The sequence below is a fragment of the Chaetura pelagica genome, unplaced genomic scaffold, assembly GCF_000747805.2.
Source record: "Chaetura pelagica isolate M959 unplaced genomic scaffold, ChaPel_1.0 scaffold341, whole genome shotgun sequence".
NCBI classification, from domain to species: domain Eukaryota; kingdom Metazoa; phylum Chordata; class Aves; order Apodiformes; family Apodidae; genus Chaetura; species Chaetura pelagica.
This window is the reverse complement of record NW_009952151.1, coordinates 1,164,322-1,181,634: the sequence shown is the minus strand read 5'-3', so window position 1 is coordinate 1,181,634 and position 17,313 is coordinate 1,164,322. Positions and strand designations below refer to the sequence as shown.

General features: G+C 42.7%; 1 protein-coding gene across 4 annotated transcripts in view; it reads right to left on the bottom strand.

Annotated features, from left to right (window-relative positions):
* Nucleotides 1-17,313, bottom strand: part of MECOM (MDS1 and EVI1 complex locus) — a 183,181-nt gene that overhangs the window by 17,471 nt on the left and 148,397 nt on the right. The window contains exons 3-9 of one of the 4 annotated variants that reach the window (XM_010006745.1): nt 16,421-16,523; nt 15,891-16,107; nt 13,243-13,390; nt 12,086-12,242; nt 5,735-7,097; nt 3,595-3,682; nt 974-1,000 (exon numbers count right to left, since the gene is read on the bottom strand). In XM_010006745.1, the coding sequence (XP_010005047.1) occupies nt 974-1,000; nt 3,595-3,682; nt 5,735-7,097; nt 12,086-12,242; nt 13,243-13,390; nt 15,891-16,107; nt 16,421-16,469 (2,049 nt within the window). In that variant the 5' untranslated portion in view covers nt 16,470-16,523. Of the gene's footprint in view, nt 1-973; nt 1,001-3,594; nt 3,683-5,734; nt 7,098-12,085; nt 12,243-13,242; nt 13,391-15,890; nt 16,108-16,420; nt 16,524-17,313 lie in introns of those variants that run through there. The other 3 variants (XM_010006752.1, XM_010006760.1, XM_010006737.1) reach the window with 3 other exon arrangements.

Below are 17,313 nucleotides of genomic sequence, written 5' to 3'. Positions count from 1 at the left end.
CCAGTCGCCAGGGGAGCTGCACCTCTGGGGGCTCCTGCACGTGAAAATCTTAAGATCTCACTTTGCAAAATCCTGGCTTTTGAGAAATGATTCTGTGTCTCACTGCAAGGGATGAGCAAGGGTGAGTCAGGACCTGAGCCACAGCCTGCTGGCTCCAGCTCTCCCCTCCAAAGCCCGAAGGTTGGGAAAAATCTGGGACAAGTATTTATGGGTTCAGAGTTGCAGCTGAGGAGCCAGCAATGCAAGAGCAAAACACGCCGTTATTTGAGTTGCATCTGCAAAAGCTCTTTGGCTCTTTTTCTTTTTTTGGTTGTTTTGTTTTTTGGTTTTTTTTTTTCACGAACAATTTAGATGTATTAAAAATAATGTTTTATAAAAAGAGAAGAGCAAGCTCAAATTCATCCCGTGGTACTAAAAGCACAATTCCTCTCTGCATAAGGGGGACGATGTTACTATTCACACAGGGCAAATTTGACCCAAACATGGCAAATAAATGGGTGCTTTATTTCTACTTTAAGTATGGCAATGAGCAATTAAGCTCAGAACTTCACAGCAAGTGAAGTGACTGACTCCCACTGAAGTGAATGCGAGATAGAAAAGTGAAGTCTTCTGAGGCTCTGTATTTTAATGTCTCAAATGCAGATTAAATATTTATAACGATTGCAGTCTAACTAGATTTCAGCCTGAAAATTTTACTGCAATCTCTGAAGGAAACAGCTTGGAACAATTTCAGATAAATATACACAAAGACTGCATTCTGAAACTCACTCAGGTAAAGCTCCCATTGCCTTCACCAAATAAAACCAGCAGGATTAAGTAGGTAAAAATAAAGCCAATTTGATGTAAGAGGACATTTAACTGCTTCAGCTAAAATACTCTGTATGAAAGCATGGTAAGTTACCTTTCATATTATATTTTTCTTATGCAATTTATTTCACAATTATTAAATCAAAAATATAAGCAAGGAACTTACCCAAATTCTTTGATCAGGCAATTGGAACTGGGAGCAAAATTAAAACAAAAACAACACATTATTCCTGCGTTGGAACCCTCATTGCAATCAATCTACTAATTAAGTTTTTATTTAAAGATACTAATTAAAATGTTAGTCTTAATGATTTGTTTCATTGGGGTATTCTCTTCCTAAAAATAAAATCCTGAGAATGGCAAATTATTGTGAAGTACTATGAAATGATCTCATTTTCACAGCTTTCAGGCCACAGCCACAGGGAAGAATTTTGCCCAGGCAGGGACAGGGTAAGGACTGCAGGGTTTATGTCTTTAATCTCTACTTCAGAAACTTATTTTAAAGATCCATCATTTAGCTGTCATATTACTAAATTATAAAGTCTTGCTTCATCAGATGGCAAGTTTCAGAAATAAATTCACCTACAGAAACACAAACTTGTTGGACAGAAACAATAAATTTGTTCATATTTTACACAGACAATTCCTGCCAGCAGAAGATGAAAACTTGCAGCACACCCCACACCTGTACTTTTACAGGGGTGAACAGGACTATAAAGGAAAAACAGCTTTTCTGCAAGCTGTTCCCCAGTCCTCTATAAATACTGAGCCAAACTCTGCCTCTGCAAACAGGAGACTCCTTTCTATTAAAGTCAGTGAGAAAGCAGATTTTGGCATATACTTTTTTGACAGGACATGTGATGGTGGCTTAGGTTGGTTTTTTTACAATGTAATAAGAGTGCATGTTACATTCATAACCTTTGAATCCATCTCACACCAAGTTAAAGACATTATCCCTGGCAGCTAGGTAAAGTGATAAAACCCAGTCTTTACCATGGATTTTTTTTCTACTGCACTGTGATAAACGTGGAGGAACAGGCAAAAAGGTCTAAGGGGCGTATTTGTGCATGTGTTCAGCAACGTGGGTGCAGAACCAGCCCTGCCTCCTGGCAGAAGTGCTTGGTTTGCCCCACCCCAACTGGCACCACAGCAGGGAGGTGGCATCTGACACCTCCTGCTCAGCTCACACTGATGGCCTTGGGGACCACTTGGGATCTTCCTCAGGCACCAATGATAGATTAAACCAACTGTCAGCAAAAAAACACTAAGGGTGAAATCCCAACATCCTGCCCACTAGTGGCAAAATGCCCAGTGTCTCCATTCCACCTGCACACCTGTGGCTTCCACACCTACCTCCTATTAACCCTTCTCCAGTTCCCTGTGTAACCTGGAGTCATACAATGCTACACAGAAGAACATCCAACTCCTCATCAGACCAACCTGCCACAAAACCCTCAGAGCCCCTTGAATCCAACCTCACTGAACACCACTGATTTCCACCTTCCAAAAAGCCAGCCAGCACTAAGCAAAATCATATTGTTTTTCCAGTGATCCAGTACCAAAAATGCCCTCCTTTAAATAATTTACTATTAATTTGCAACTTGGGCAAATAAGGTAACTCAGCAAGAAGTGCTGAGCTGCTGTTAAACCTTGTACATAAATTTGCAGTAATTTTAATACTTAATAGATCCATCACTTCCTTCAGGCACTGAAACAGGGTGTCTTTCTGCACTCTCCACCCATGCAAACACATTATGTTTGTGCATCTGAAACTTTAGATGCCATCAGCTGCTCTTCCCAGTTCTCCAGAAAACCCGTATTTCAGAATATGCTACACACAACTTAAGACAGCAATCATTGACTTGTTTTAAAAAAAAAACAAAACACCACAACAATATCTATGGGTTGTCATTATTAGGATGAAACAGCTCATGGTCAGCAAGGGATTGAAAGTTGCAAATATGACAGAACATTTAATTTCAGACATAAGATTCAACACAAATTTTCAGCAATATCTCCCTGAGCAAGAAGAAAGAAGAAAAGAAGACAAAATGAGGGTGTAGTGCTGTTGGAGAAAAGCCCTGTATAGGTTACATACAGGTCCTCTATACCACATACACATTGCAGTTGTTACACCTTTTAGGGCCACCCTCCTCAATTTTTGTTACTCAGCAAATAAGCAGCAGGGGTGTGGCCTATGAACAATACAGCAGCCCTCACATATAGCATGTCCTCAGGTATGGAGGAGAAGGGATCCTACAAAGTCATTGCAAATGATACATACCACAACAGCTACCTGAAACTGAAGGAGCATTTGCACTTGAGCCTTGAAAGTGTTGGGTGGAAGGTTTTTCTTTTTTTTTACTCTTTTCTGAGAAAAATACTATTGACAGCTGAGATGCTCGGCTTTGCTGGCCTGACTATGAATCTCTATCATCCCCTTCTAGTCAATATTGACTCCACCACAACAGCCCAAAGCATGGGAGAATGCTGAAGAAGACATGGGTAGCTGCAAGTGTTGGTAGTTACGCTATGGTTTTGGAGGAACGCTGTTCTAAAATACACATGTAGTTTGACTCTGGCTTCCTCTATAATCAAAACATGTTGTTTCATCTGCAAAACATCAAGAAGCTCAGAACAATGCTTACGCTTTTCCCCCACAATGGTACAGCAAAAACTGTGTGGCTTAGGAAATCCAAAAATGACTAAGACTGCACTCATTTCTCTGCACCTGCTTTGAAGCATCAACAGGCTTGTTTACAACATCAAAATTCCCAAAATACTTACTTGTGGATGAAACAAGAATCCTGGGGAAGGTCTCAAGTATTTCTCTTTTAAAGCTTCCAGTGGGTCAGTTAACTTTCTTTTTTCTACTCTGTAAATGTTAAAATTAGATTTGCTTGTGATGAATCAGTCTCAGAAATTAATAATTATACAGCTACTCATGTTTAAAATAGTCAATTATACATCAAGCAATTAGTTTCTCAGAGATAATGGTAAAAGATAAGGAAGTACAACCAACTCTGGATGCCCACATACTCATTACTCATTACTGCAGGCTGGGGCTGTGAATCACCATTAAAGGGAGATTAAACCATTTACATAGGAAATAATCCCATTTCAAAAGACCAGCAGTAATTATAATAACAGTGACTAACTACTGAGATCTTTTATGAAGAAATAAGGCAGCCGAGTGTGCTCTCCACTCAGAGGAGAGGAATTCAAGGCAACAGGAGCCTTGAGCAATGGGTCCCTTCTAGCCTGCCCATGGCAGCCCCCATCCTGGGAACCTCTCCTCATGCCTGGCTGTGCACAAGCAGGGTGAGAAAGGTGGCTTGCAAAACACACTGAACCTGAGATGCCAGCAACAGAGTCCTTGATCAACTCATGGGGGCATCTAGGCAGCAAAAGGCAGCGTAGATAACTCAGCAGCAGTGTGGAAATTTGAAGGTCTTGCTTTTTCTGTTACTGATGTGTATGGTTTAAGGGACCAGGCCCTGGTGCCCATGTCTAGGTGTAGCTCACAGCAAAGGGAGGCTTGGTAACAACTGGCCTCGTTCTGTATTGCCAGAAGTTGTGCAGATTTCATTAGTTTGCAAGGCAGGACCATAAAACACGGGTCATTATTTCCACTGCTTCAGGCATGCAAAATTAATATGACGCAAAGAAAACCTATAGTCTGATACAGAAATCAATCTGGCATGAATAAAACCATCTCAGTAAACAGCATCATATCCTGCTTCTTCAGAATACATACCTGTTGTCTTATGTGAGAGCACTCTCCACAAACTTTGCCCACAGCATTTCTTTTCCAGATAAAGTAATAAACTAACATAATTTACATGGCAGGAACTTTCTTTTTTTTTTAAGAAAAAACAATAGGCTGTAAAATCAGTCATTCAGATTACAGGCAAATATTTTTATGGCTAATATTTCTCTAAACTAATTTAGATGCATGACTTTGGCTGATTACAGATATATGAGTAGAAAGGTGGAGGGCAAAGGGGCTGACGTACTCAGGACACGGGTGAAATCCAGATCCCAGTGAGATCCAATTCAGTTTTACTGGGAAACACCCAAAGGTCAGGATTTTACCATGGGTTTTTAAAATCACAGCTCACTGACATCTGCTTGTGCACCCATGGAAGCCAACAACAAGGCTCTCATGGATTTCATAAGGTAGATAACTATCCCACTAGATAGGCTTTGTATGCATGAGGACACTGAGCCTTCAATTACCTTAATGACAGGTACAGATAAATCAACCTATTGCTAAAATAATTGAAAAAAAAAAAGAGGCAGAAATCACTCTCGATTTCTACACTTTTTGTATATAGTATAAAGGTCTGAAATCACAAAGTTTAAGAAGCATGGAAATCGAGAGTGATTTCTGCCTACAGAGCTTAGGACAAATTTGTTTCTTTGTTGTACTTGTGAGATACTTCTTCTTCATTCAGGAGGACCTAAGAAGGTGGTATCCAGCTGGCACCCTAGTGAGATGCTCTCTAATTTTCAGGGGAAGGCAGAAGGCAGCATTTTGGAAGAAGAGGAATTTGGGGCAAACCAGATGTCAACCACACAGTAAATAAACAAATACTCAGTACTGATGCTCATTTGTTTCTGGGTAAGAGAGTATATTCAAATTCTGCATGTCAAGCTGTGCAGGTTAAACTAATGACTCACTGCAACAAGGGCAGTAATGAACACTTGCTAATTGGAGCATTACCAGACCTGGGGTTTGCTCTGAACAGCTTGGATTTGAGGTGAGGTGCATGGTCTGGGCCACCCCATGATCTGGTGGTGGGATGACACCTCCAGGGATGGTGGGATGGGAAGGGGGTTGTCCTGCCTCTGCAGGCAGGTGGGCCTGGCCCAGGGCCCTGTGCCTGAACCAAAGGATGCCAAAGGGCAGCAAATAGTCCGTTACCTGTAAATGGGATCCATAAAGAATGGGGTGGGCCTGGCGTGCTGCAAGGAGGATTCCGAAACCTTCCTTTGCTCCAGGTCGCCTCCCTTCTTTTCTCCAAAGACGTGGTTCTTCCGAGGCTCAGCTTGTTTTGTGCCGCTGGCTCGACTTCTGCTGCCCATGCTGAGATCTAGAGGCTGGTCCTGGCTTGCTGCAGAGGGGGCTGCTGGCTTTGAGGGTATGGGAGTAAGTGGCTTCTCCTCCTTACGCTTTATGGTGAGGTCAAAGGGAGACTCAGAGCTTCCCTTTGGGATCTTCTTTATTTCACTGGGTGATTGGGGCTCCACTTTCAAGGGTAACGGTCTCAAGTCTCTATCAGGAAATGGATACATTGATTGAGAGAATGCTGGAAAAAACGGGAGGGGAAACATGGAAGGGTAAGGTAAGGCTCCGACTTTTTTGTCTTGCAGCCCCACAAGTCCTGTTGAACCAAAGTACTTTTCAGCAATAGAAGCAATAGCCTTTATAGAATCATTCACCGCTCCTGACACCGCAGTCTGCTCCTCTAAGGATGGTGAGAAAATGGAATGATTGCTGTGGTCTTTCTTATTATTTATTGAAGCCAGGCTCTGCAGAGAGCTTACTTTGTCTTTGAACATTTTACCATTTTCTTTAAATTTCTCTTTCTCACTTTCAATGTCACTTTCCAGATCAGAGCCCGAGGTGGTTTCCAGGTCACTGCCACTGGGGGTACTGACATCGTCAAGGTCAAGGTCACTACTCTCTGACTGGTCACTGAGTTTCTCATGCGGCCTCTCTTCAGAGGACCTCTCTGGTTGAAGCTCCACTGGCTTATTCTCCCCTACTGATGGTTGCTTATTTAGTGCCTTCAAAATATCCTGGGTGGCTGGCAGTATCTGAGGATTTGTCATGAGGGGACTTTGACTTTTGTTTGTCTGATCTGCGCTCGGTAGTCCTTTAACAGGAGAACTAGTAGGTAGCAAAGGTGGCCTGTGGTACAAGCCTGAAGGAAACAGACCAGGGAAGCTAAAAGAAAATCCAGGAGCTGTTGGAAAGGTAAGACCAGCAGGATGCCTATTGGCTCCAAAATAGTCAGCAAGGCCCGGATTTGCATGATTCATATTAACCATGGACGTTTTATCCATAGCTGGGGTTCCAGGAAGTGAAATGCCTTGGCCAAAAAATCCTCCTGCTGCAAAATGGTTCTTGCCCTCACAAAATCTCCTGTGTTTATTTAAGGAAGACGTAGTGCTGAACATTTGTCCACAGTCTTTGCACTTGATTTGGGTTCTGCAATCAGCATGCATGCGCTTATGACGACAAAGGTTTGAAAACTGAGTATAGGACTTATGGCAGACCTCACCTGTATGTAAACAACAACAACAACACATCTCAGGCTTTATGATAATTGCCCCCACCCTCCAAATTTTGCAAATAACACCATTTTTTTAACCCGCAAAATGTCAATTAGGAAGCTGCAAGGAGAAGCCTGGGTGCACAAATGTACAAAAACCTCTTTACTCTTCCAAAGCAAGGCATCCAAGCAGACAAATGTCTAAAGGCAGCACCAAAAACCACTCCAACAAACCAGAAAAGGTCTGAAACCACTAAAAGACAAAGTTTCCTTGTTTGCTCTTTGCATTGCACAGTGTTGCACATTTGGCACCATTAATCCATACTGCATTGGCACCCAGAGCCCCCCAGGAGCCACAGCTCAGAGCTGTAACACCATATGCACCCACAGCACACCCAAGCCAGCCCTCCTGTCTTCAAATGACACCCATTTATGGCACTATTCACAAGTAGAAAGTTAGTGATTAAAAACAATATTTGCAGGACCAGACAGGAGATAGAGTTGTCTCACAGAGTCTTCAGTCTGCAAGATCACAAGGATATGAAAGAGGTGAAGGAGAGATAATCAGGTATTTCCAAGTGCATAACCTTATTAACAAACAACATTTTTTTCCACTTACAATTAAAAGCACAATCCCATGAAAGTCCAGGCTAGAGCCCAGGTAACCTCAGTCTAGTACTCTCATCTGTCCAAAGCACTTCTGTTTGTTTAGTGCATACAAGTACCTGGGATGCTGCAACACTAAATTCTACATCTTAATAACTTTACTAGTCTTAATTGTGTCTTGCACATTACAAAAAAAAATACACTATATTTCAACAACAATTTCCTTTAAGAGTGCAGCTGTATTTATCTGCATGCCTGATGCTCAAAACAACTTGATGGATTTCCTTTCAAACTCCTCAGGGATGAGAACATGGGATGAGCATCAGCCTCACAAAAGCAGCACTTGGAGAAAGCCTGAAACCATGGAGGGGAGGAGATCTACCTCAAACTCCCAGGCCTGACTGAACCTGCAGCATTTGGCACATCAGAGCAGTTTCCAGCAACCTTGTTCTGTAGCAGGAGGCTGAACGTGGTCTCATTGGTGCAGAGTGAGACACTATGAAGACTGAATCATGTTATTGAAGCAAATGGGATTTTGCAGGGATTTCCTGGCTGCTACAAACAGGGAGTAAATTAATGCAGCAACCAATTTATAGGTCTCTAAGTTCAAATGTGGCTTGGAAAAGGATAATTCTCAGCTTTCCAGTGCCTTTTTATGTCCCCTTTGGATGAGCAGGGTCATCAGGCAAGTCCCAAGGCTGTACTATGCCCTAGTGCTCCTCGTTATGCTGAAATTTGTCTGCACCTCTGCACTACCTTGCCTCTAGCAGCATCAGCTCCAGCCGTGTTTAAAAACAAGGCCTCAGCATTATCAGTAAGCAGTGTTATCCCTCTGTAATAAATCTTTTTTCTTCTTTTTTCTTTCCCCAGCCAGGAAAAAGCATGTAGCCACTTTATTTTTATTTAATTCGTGTTATATCATAAGCTCTCATCTTTCACACATCAAAGCCACACAACAATGCACATTGTGTATTCTGAGGCCTTTTTAACAATCATTTTCATGATTTGAGACAGACTGACATAATTTACAATGGCTCTATTTTAAGCCCACAAAGGAAACTGAATTGAATGTATCCCATCCTGCACTCTTGGTTCCCATGAACTGCAATCACGTCCTCTAACTTCCACTCGCACCGGGGCCGCACTAACCTTCCTGCTCCTCTCAATCTCTGCCCTTGAGAAACTTGACCACTTGTTGTCATCTCTTCACTGTTTACCTCTTCAGCAGGCTGCTTCATATCTCAGCAACAATACTCCTATTGTTCAAGGGCCTGATCCTGACTGATCCACAGGTTTTCCCAGTTCATGTCCCGTTGACATCCCCGGGACAATTTGTGGCTAAAGAGTGCAGAATTGGGCCCAAACACAGGAAATTTGCAATGCAGTAATTCAGGAAGAATGTTTGTTGCTGTGTATCAGTTACTGTTCCTGCTGGCAATCTTCATTCACAAGGAAAGACCAGAAAGAAAAGAGAAATCAAAGAATAAAATTAAAAAGAAGAAAAAAGGTGGGGAAAAAAAAAGGAAAGAGATGGAAAAAATAGAAAAGTGAAGGGACAGGATGAAAATGCTTGATTTTCTCTTGATAAGTACTTTTTAAATATTTTATTTGCCTATAGAACTCTGTTTTATTTAATGTAGAACAATTTCTCGTTTACTTGTTACAGTATCAAGCTCTGATTTTTCTGCTCTTTTCTCCTATTTTTAGCTTAATCCCAGGAATGAGGTTTCTGGTCCCACAGAAGAAAGCCACAGTTCACAGTACAGGATCAGGCCCCTTACTTTCATTGTTGAGATCTTACACAAAAACTGACCAGAACAGTTACTCTAGTGCCATATCCAAAGGTTTGCACAAGCTTCATCTTGAGTATTATGGGCCAACTCCTCTCCTTGTGTAAAGCAGAATAACTCCATCAACACCAACAGTTACGGCAGCAGAGCATTGACCACATGCATTTTTTCAGAAAAAAAAATCTCCAATGCATACATTTACAAGGCTAGGGTAATGTATAATTAAAAACAAATAATATTTTGTGAACTTTTTATCTTCTACCAGATTGTGTTGAGGGTCTGCTTCTTATTCACATGACTCTGTTCAATATAACACTGCACTGAGGTAGGCTGGAGTGGCAAGGGGCTGAAAAGAGGTGTATGGGACCAGATTTGGTCTTCCTAAAGTTTGGGCAGAGTCTCACTTAAAAAATCATTGATGCATTATTAAATTATTATTCTCCATTAATACATTCAAAAGTAAAGTCAGAAATATTCTACACTGGAGAAGAGCAAAAATGCCCACTTAAAATTGAGAGAGACCCTTACAAACTATTAAGGAAGATGTAAATTTGATATTTAACATAAACATTTGACTAAATTTATTTTATCTCAGTCTTAAAAGTAAATTAAACCAATAGTGGCAATACCATTAAAATACGTAAATATTTATTATCTCAAATCAAACACTGAAGAGTTGCACTGATGCCTTCACCTTTTTGAGCACAAAGTTACTCAAAACTATTTCATGAGGTGCTGCTTGCTCAGGGTGCCTCTTGCACTGAACAGGCAGTCTACTCAATTCATGGGCTCTCAAGGCTGGCAAAAAAATTTTGGGCCCAGTTTCAAAGTCTTTACTCACCAGAATCATCCTGCTCTTCAGGACTCTCACCTGCAGCTGGGGTGTGATGTGACACCAGTGATGTGCACACCCAACACCCCGATGACTTTGGAGGAGACTCCATGTATAAATTGATTGTGCCACCTTGATCTCTGTGGCTATTCCCAGAAGCCAGGACTCCTCAGATAAGTTTGTGTTTTAAGATCTACCTCTTTTTCATCACATGACTTTTATTTCCACGTAAAGCTTTGCTTAAACTTTGGTAGATGAAGGACAGTGATCAACTCTAGTTGCTTCCACATATCAAAGCAACAGAAGCTGGGATTTATTTCTCCTATTACACCTTATTACACCTTTTAAAACTCAGCACCATACTTTTAAGCAACTAACTTGTAAGGGAAGCTTCCCTTCTTGCAGCTTTTATTGCTCTACAGACCCCAGGTTTAACACAAACTTCCAATCTGGATCCCAAATTGCAAAAAATTCATCTCATGCCTACACACCCTCTGTACCGTGATTGTCTCTGGACCCCAAATTAGCCAGCAGTTAAGTTTGCATATTTTCTGCTTATTTAAAAAATTACTGTACTATTTTGAATATGTTCAGTCTATTATGGCATGTGGTTTCTATTTGGAGAGGCTGGAGATTTTGTGAAGGCAGTGAGTAATTACCTTAGTGTTGGTGAGTTTTCACTCAAGCTTGGGTGGTGTACTGTAATAAGAGACAGTTGCCATAAACAGACTGGTACAAGTAAATCATGGTGTGTGGCCTTCTGGTGGAAAACAGATATCTCCTGTAGGTGACCCTACTTCCCTCCCATGGCTCAGCAAAGCCTCCCAAACATGTGGTCTCCAAACCCTTTTGTTCTGCAATTACATGGCTGTTAATGGTAGGCTGCTCAACAGGTTTTCATCCCTCACACTGTATACAAAGAATACTGGTTGCTGTTTTGATTTATCAGAATAAATAGTAACAAAGAGCATTTGAGAGATTGTTTGATTTATGAGAGGTGCCACTTACAGACTTCTACACAGGGCTTTGCAACAGGGCCATCTGAAGACTCCCTACCTAGCCAGAAGTTACTTTTTCTAATAATTACAATCTTTAAATGTAATTACTTCACCTGTGATCAGATTTAAAAGTTATTAGTGGTATTTATTATAGTGATCTAGTTATACATTTTCTCACTGAAGAAGTCCAAACCTACTATCTAGCCCAACGGCAGGAATACAGATTTTGCACAAATGAATCTTTCAAGCCAATACTCCTCCTCTCAAGGAAGTCTCACAACCTGTGAAACTTTGAGGATCTGATTTACAGCCCAAGACAGAGTCCAGCCCCCACAGACCTAATAGCTCTACTCAATACCTAAATGTGGGGCATGCAAAGCAGCCTCAAGGAGGGCAGCAAGTGCCTCCAACTTAAACTCACTGCCTTTAAGGTGTATTTGCCAACTCCACCAAAAGTAATGGCTGCAACAACCGAGCCTGGCTCCTTCTTGGTAAATCTCACTCCCCACTTCCTTTTTGTGCATTGAAAAATATCCGAGGAACAACAGGTACAGTTATACAGCATATAGTGTCTATCTGAAAAGGAAAATCATATGAAAATAACTCTTTGTATTCGACTATTAATTACCCAGAACTCATTTAATAACTCACAACCCCCTAAAACCTATGGGAAATTCAAAGGGAGCACAACACAACCTCCTGTTTCCAAATTACGTTGCTTTATGACAAAAGAAGTAACACTTAACCAAAGATGTTTAGTTGAAGACTTACATATAAAAGGTTTGACACTGCTGTGGATGTGTTTATGCTGTTTGAGGCCTGAAGAAGTGGCAAAGGTTTTGCCACACTCTGGACAAGCGTGAGCACGAGCCCCAACATGCTGGGAACGAATATGCCTCTGAAGGTTGCTGGGGTCCGTGAAAACCTGCTAGGAAATGAGTACTGATTAACCAAGAAACTTGACTGGGGAAGAAGCCAGTTATTACAAGAGTAAAAATTCAAACCTTGGAGCTAGTTGGGAGTATTTCAGATTAAAAACCTCACTAATGGGCTTCAATGGGGAGCTCTGCCTACAGGACAGGGCCTCACATTCCCAGGATCAGCCAAGTATTTGGTAGATCTCTTAACCCCTTTGCAGCTGCTGCAGCAGATGTGTTTGACCCTGCCATTTGAAATTGTGCTTTTGAGGTCAAGGACTTCACAGAAAATGTCAAAATGTGGCTGCTTGAAACCTCTACGCATTACTGCAATAGAAATACTTCATAGCAGCAACTGAGTTTGTGACAGCAAGAAATCCTGTACACAACAGAGCCTTAGCACCCAGGGCTTGCTTGCATCTTTCAAGCGTCAGCTCAATATAAAATTCCCATTATTGCAGTAAATTGCCAAGCTTTGGGAATCTGATAAAAAGCAATGCAGTACACCACATGCTATACAAATAATCTGCACAGCAAGCCTGGTGCTGGGAAGTGAGAGAGATGCTCTGGAGGTGGGACACTTGCACTCCCTTAGCACAGCTGGGCCCATATCTATTATTTTGATATACATTGCAGTAGTGTCCTGAACTTTCTGGTTCAAACAGCTGGCACACACCCTGGGGAACCATCCACCCTGCATCTCCCCGGGGTCTTTTGCCCCTCAGCAATCCTTTTACACCCCCCCAGTCCTCTCGCGGCACCAAGCCCTGAGCTTGGGGATGCTCACCATCCTGCATGAGCACTTGGTTCAGACTCCACAGCTATTTCCAAATCAAAAGGGGTAAAAAAATAACACGTTTATAAAGTAGAAGAGTAAACCCTTGAGAAACCATCTGGAACACAGCAAAAGCCTTAGATCCTCCTCCATCCCAACCCTGGGCATCCCTACTTCCATGCTCCCATGCATCCAGTGGCACAAGAAACTCCAGGCAGCCTACAAATTCACTGTACCTTGGCACAGTTTTCACACTCGTAGTGCTTCCCACTGTCGTGTGACATTTGGTGACGTATCAAATTGGACTTCCAGTTAAAAGCTTTGGGACACTGGTCACACTTGTACTCCCTCTCCTCACTGTGCGACAGCATGTGCTTCTCCAGGCTGCGGACAGAGGAACAGGGTTCAGTGAGGTCCCCCATGCACACAGGTTTAACAGCACTTTACAGGAAGAGGAGACAGCAGAGCATAATAAATAATAATTAAAAAGCCCCAAAAGCCCAACCCTGGCAGACTCAAGTCCTTCGAGTCCCAAACTCACCCCAGCTGGGAGGCAGAACATCCTCCTCCCTACTGGAATAACACTAACACATTGCTCATGTTTTGCCAGGCCACTTCCAAGTGCTCTAGGAGATGCTGCTGCCATCGCTCCCCCAGGAGATTATTTCATACACCTCTCAGTATTTCACTCTGGTAAGTCTTCCCTGAAGTATGAATTATTTCTACCTTATGACTTCCCCTCTAAACACACCTCGGATGCCACTGCTTCAAATAACTCTACTCTTTTGATGGGAGACAACTTTTGTTATAGCAGGAACAGACAGGATGAGAATAAGAAGCCTCTAAATACTGTATGCTATGACTGAAGTTATACTTCATTATTATTGTGTTCAATTGCATAGCTGTTTATTAATTCATTTCTTAGTACTTTATTCAGTCTATTAGTAGGGTATTAAATCTTCACTTAATTTCTGTTGCACATCTTTGAATCAATTAGCATCTCTGAATTTTCTCTATTTATTCTTCATTTGTAGCAAATACATATTTTCAAACACCTGTGTTGCTCAGTCACATACAGAGTCCTCACACTACTGCCTGAGGAAAGGTTACTACATAAGAGGGGATTCACAGAAAAAAACATTGGAAAATGGGGGGGTTTAGCTTGGGATGCTAAACTGGCTCAATCTTTCCTCACAGGAAGCTCCCACTGATCTCTGCTGAATCAGTGGACAAAACCTGCTGGCTTTACAATCTCATTTGGGCTGTGCAGCCCAACCAGCAACCTCCGTTCTCAGCCACAGGTAATGGAAAGGCTTTCACCCTGTGGATGCTCTTTACTTCTCCCTCTCTCAGTCTCCTTCCTTCAGGGGACAAAAATAATTTTAGTTCACCCTCCTAATACTTCTGTAACTATTGGCTCTCCATCATGCACTGGTAAACAAATTTGCTGTAAGACCCAGAGCGACACTTGTCCCCAGCTCTGGCACCAGCTCCCAGATGCCTGCTGCAGCTACGTGATCTGCCACCAGCACGGGCAGCCCAGTCCTGGCCCCCAGATCTCCATCTTCCTGCTCTGCTCGTTCTCCATTTAATTACACACACCCTCAAGCACGGCTCACTCAGGCCTTTTGTTTTATATAATCTGGATATAGCACACTTTGGTACTTTTTTGCTGTGAACTGTCTGTGTGGTGTATTAGCCTTTCAATAATTCAAGAGTTCAGAGAATGACTGCATTCTCTATCATTTTTCACTCTTTCTCACAGTACTGCCCATCTATTTATGATGACTCGTTCTTTGTTTTCTGCCCTTCCTCTTCAATATTTAATATTTTAAGCTAAATTTACATTTCCTCAATGATTCCCATAGGTTAGATATCATCTTCTGGTTCGCAGGCAGAAAAGAACTTTTAGCAGCAAATAACTCACAACGTGGAAAAATGTTACAGTCCAGACTCCTGCCTCCCCCACGCTGCTGCAGACCCTTCTGCCTTGATCTACCTACATCAGCCCCTTGGAATCAATCCCTAAGACTGAAAATTAGACACGTGGAGCCGCATCCTGCTTAACATCAGCTGGTGAATAAGACCTTGTGCCTGCTCATGTTCCTACTCAGCAGGGTTGACCTAGAATGTGGGGAGCAATGTTTGGCACATAATGTTTAAATTTTGGTGTCATTAACTTTGCAGAAGTGCAAGGATCAGGTCATAGGATACACTGATCTGAGACCCCCTGCCTGGTGCTGAGCCACCTCTGCTCTGTCAAGAGGAATTAAGGAGCATCTGTGCTTTGGGAGAGTGGGCTCCACCTTGCAGAACCAGCACCTGAAGCACCCAGGAGCAGTTGTCCAAAAGGGGCTAACCCTGGGCATGCACAAAACCATTCTAACCTCCAACAGGCACCACAGCACCCTGAATCACGAACACATGGAGTTCTGTGAAAAATATGAGCTCACAAAACACTCCAGATTGACAAGAAAATATTTAAGGGGCATAGGATTATTAAGTGATGCAAATGAATACACTGTTGTTCCTAAAAGGGTAGTTAACAGTCACTGAGGTTGTGCCCACACAATGTGGAGAGGTAAGAAGACACAGTGGTAGTGTGGGAGCTGTGCTACAGGCTGCAACTGAAAGCAAGAGACACCGGCCCATGTCTGGTTATCGGAAGATCCAGTTCTTAGTTTAAGGTCCACAATAAGGACTTCAGTACTAAGACCAAATTTCTGATTTATTGAGACTTCACTGCTTTATTTACCATAAAACATGAACCAGCATAGAACTCTCACGCATTTTCATCTTGGTATCATATTCTGCCCTGGCTGATCTGACCAAAGCCATTACAGGACTTCCCTCATTCAATCATGTTTGAAGCACCTCCTCCTACCTTTGTAAGTCTGGGAAGACTTGATCACACTCTTTACACTCTTGGATTTCATGCACGTCCTGAAGGTCATTCTCATTCTCAAGCTTCTTCTGGAAGTCCTCCTCCACCATGGAGAAGGCAGAGTGAGGTGTGCTGCAGGGGAACTTCTGGTGGTCTACGAGCTCAGCCTTGGACTCAAAGAGCTGGTCGCAGTCCTCACAGCGATACTGGCGCTCCTCTGGAAGACAAAGGGGTTGGCCACATGGAGGCCCCATCAGTTTTCGGCCATTTTAAACTACTATCCCATCAAGGGCTTGATAACAGTGTGTGGTTAAATAAACGTCTATTTATTTAATAGAAAAAGAAAATATTTCAGAGGAACAGGAGGGCAGAAGATAGACAAATACAACTGCGGCCCAGCTCACCTCCCCGGCTGCAGTGAAACCCTCCCAGATTTCAAAAGGATTCCAACAGAGGAGAAATCTCCCCTTTCCTTTTTTCTTAATTTTAGTGACACTTTCTATTAGATTAGACAGTAAGAAGCAGCTAACCGTGAATGTCCGGAGCCATTGTTTCATGTGAATAATCTTCACTCTTCATGAACAGTAAAAGCTCCTCCCCTGGTTCAATATCTGCTACCACTCTGTAGAATATCTGCAGGAAAAATATTTTAAAAAGAGAAAGCAATGTGACTACCACAAGAGGCAAAGAGGCATATTCCACTGCCAATGGGTATTACATGATCAAAACCTCATGCCCACACCCTGCCATGACGTGGGTGCTGGCTGCCCTTTGCTGCACAGGTGCCAACCTCAACTGTGGCAGGTCAGCTCCTTCCAGCCCCAAAGCCGCTGGTGTGAGGATAAAAAGGACGATTCCTTTCAACAGCCTCTGCTGCAAAATGAGCCGTGTGACGACTGCAAACATCACCAGCTATTTACATGCTTAGTTATCCCGAACCCAGGTACAAAGTAGCTATAAAACACATCTCTGAGTGATCCATGTAAGCGAGAGAACTCCTGTTGAACTGGGAAAAGGCACTAAAGTTGACCTGAGAAGATGTTGTTGATTAAACCACAGGCATCCAACTCCCACTTCAATCATCTATGTAGTCCCAAAAGCTGTGAGGTGAGAGACTTACACAAACCAGTGTACCTGATTATTCCTTAGTTCCAAATGGGAATCAAAGGAAAAATCAGTCCCAAATGAAGAAGCATCATGAGCAGCCAAAGCTGCTGGTGGTGACCCCACCTGGTGGCACCTGGTTCCCCATTACAGGTGACATCAGGCTGTGGGAAGGAGCTGTCAGGGAAGGAGGCTGCAGGGGGAAGAAGAGGCCACGTTCCCTGGTGTCCGTGCACCCGGAGCGAACGCACACCGGCACCCCCAGGCTCTGCTGAAACGAAGTTCCCCAAATCTATCTGGCTGCTTTCTGTCTCAGCAG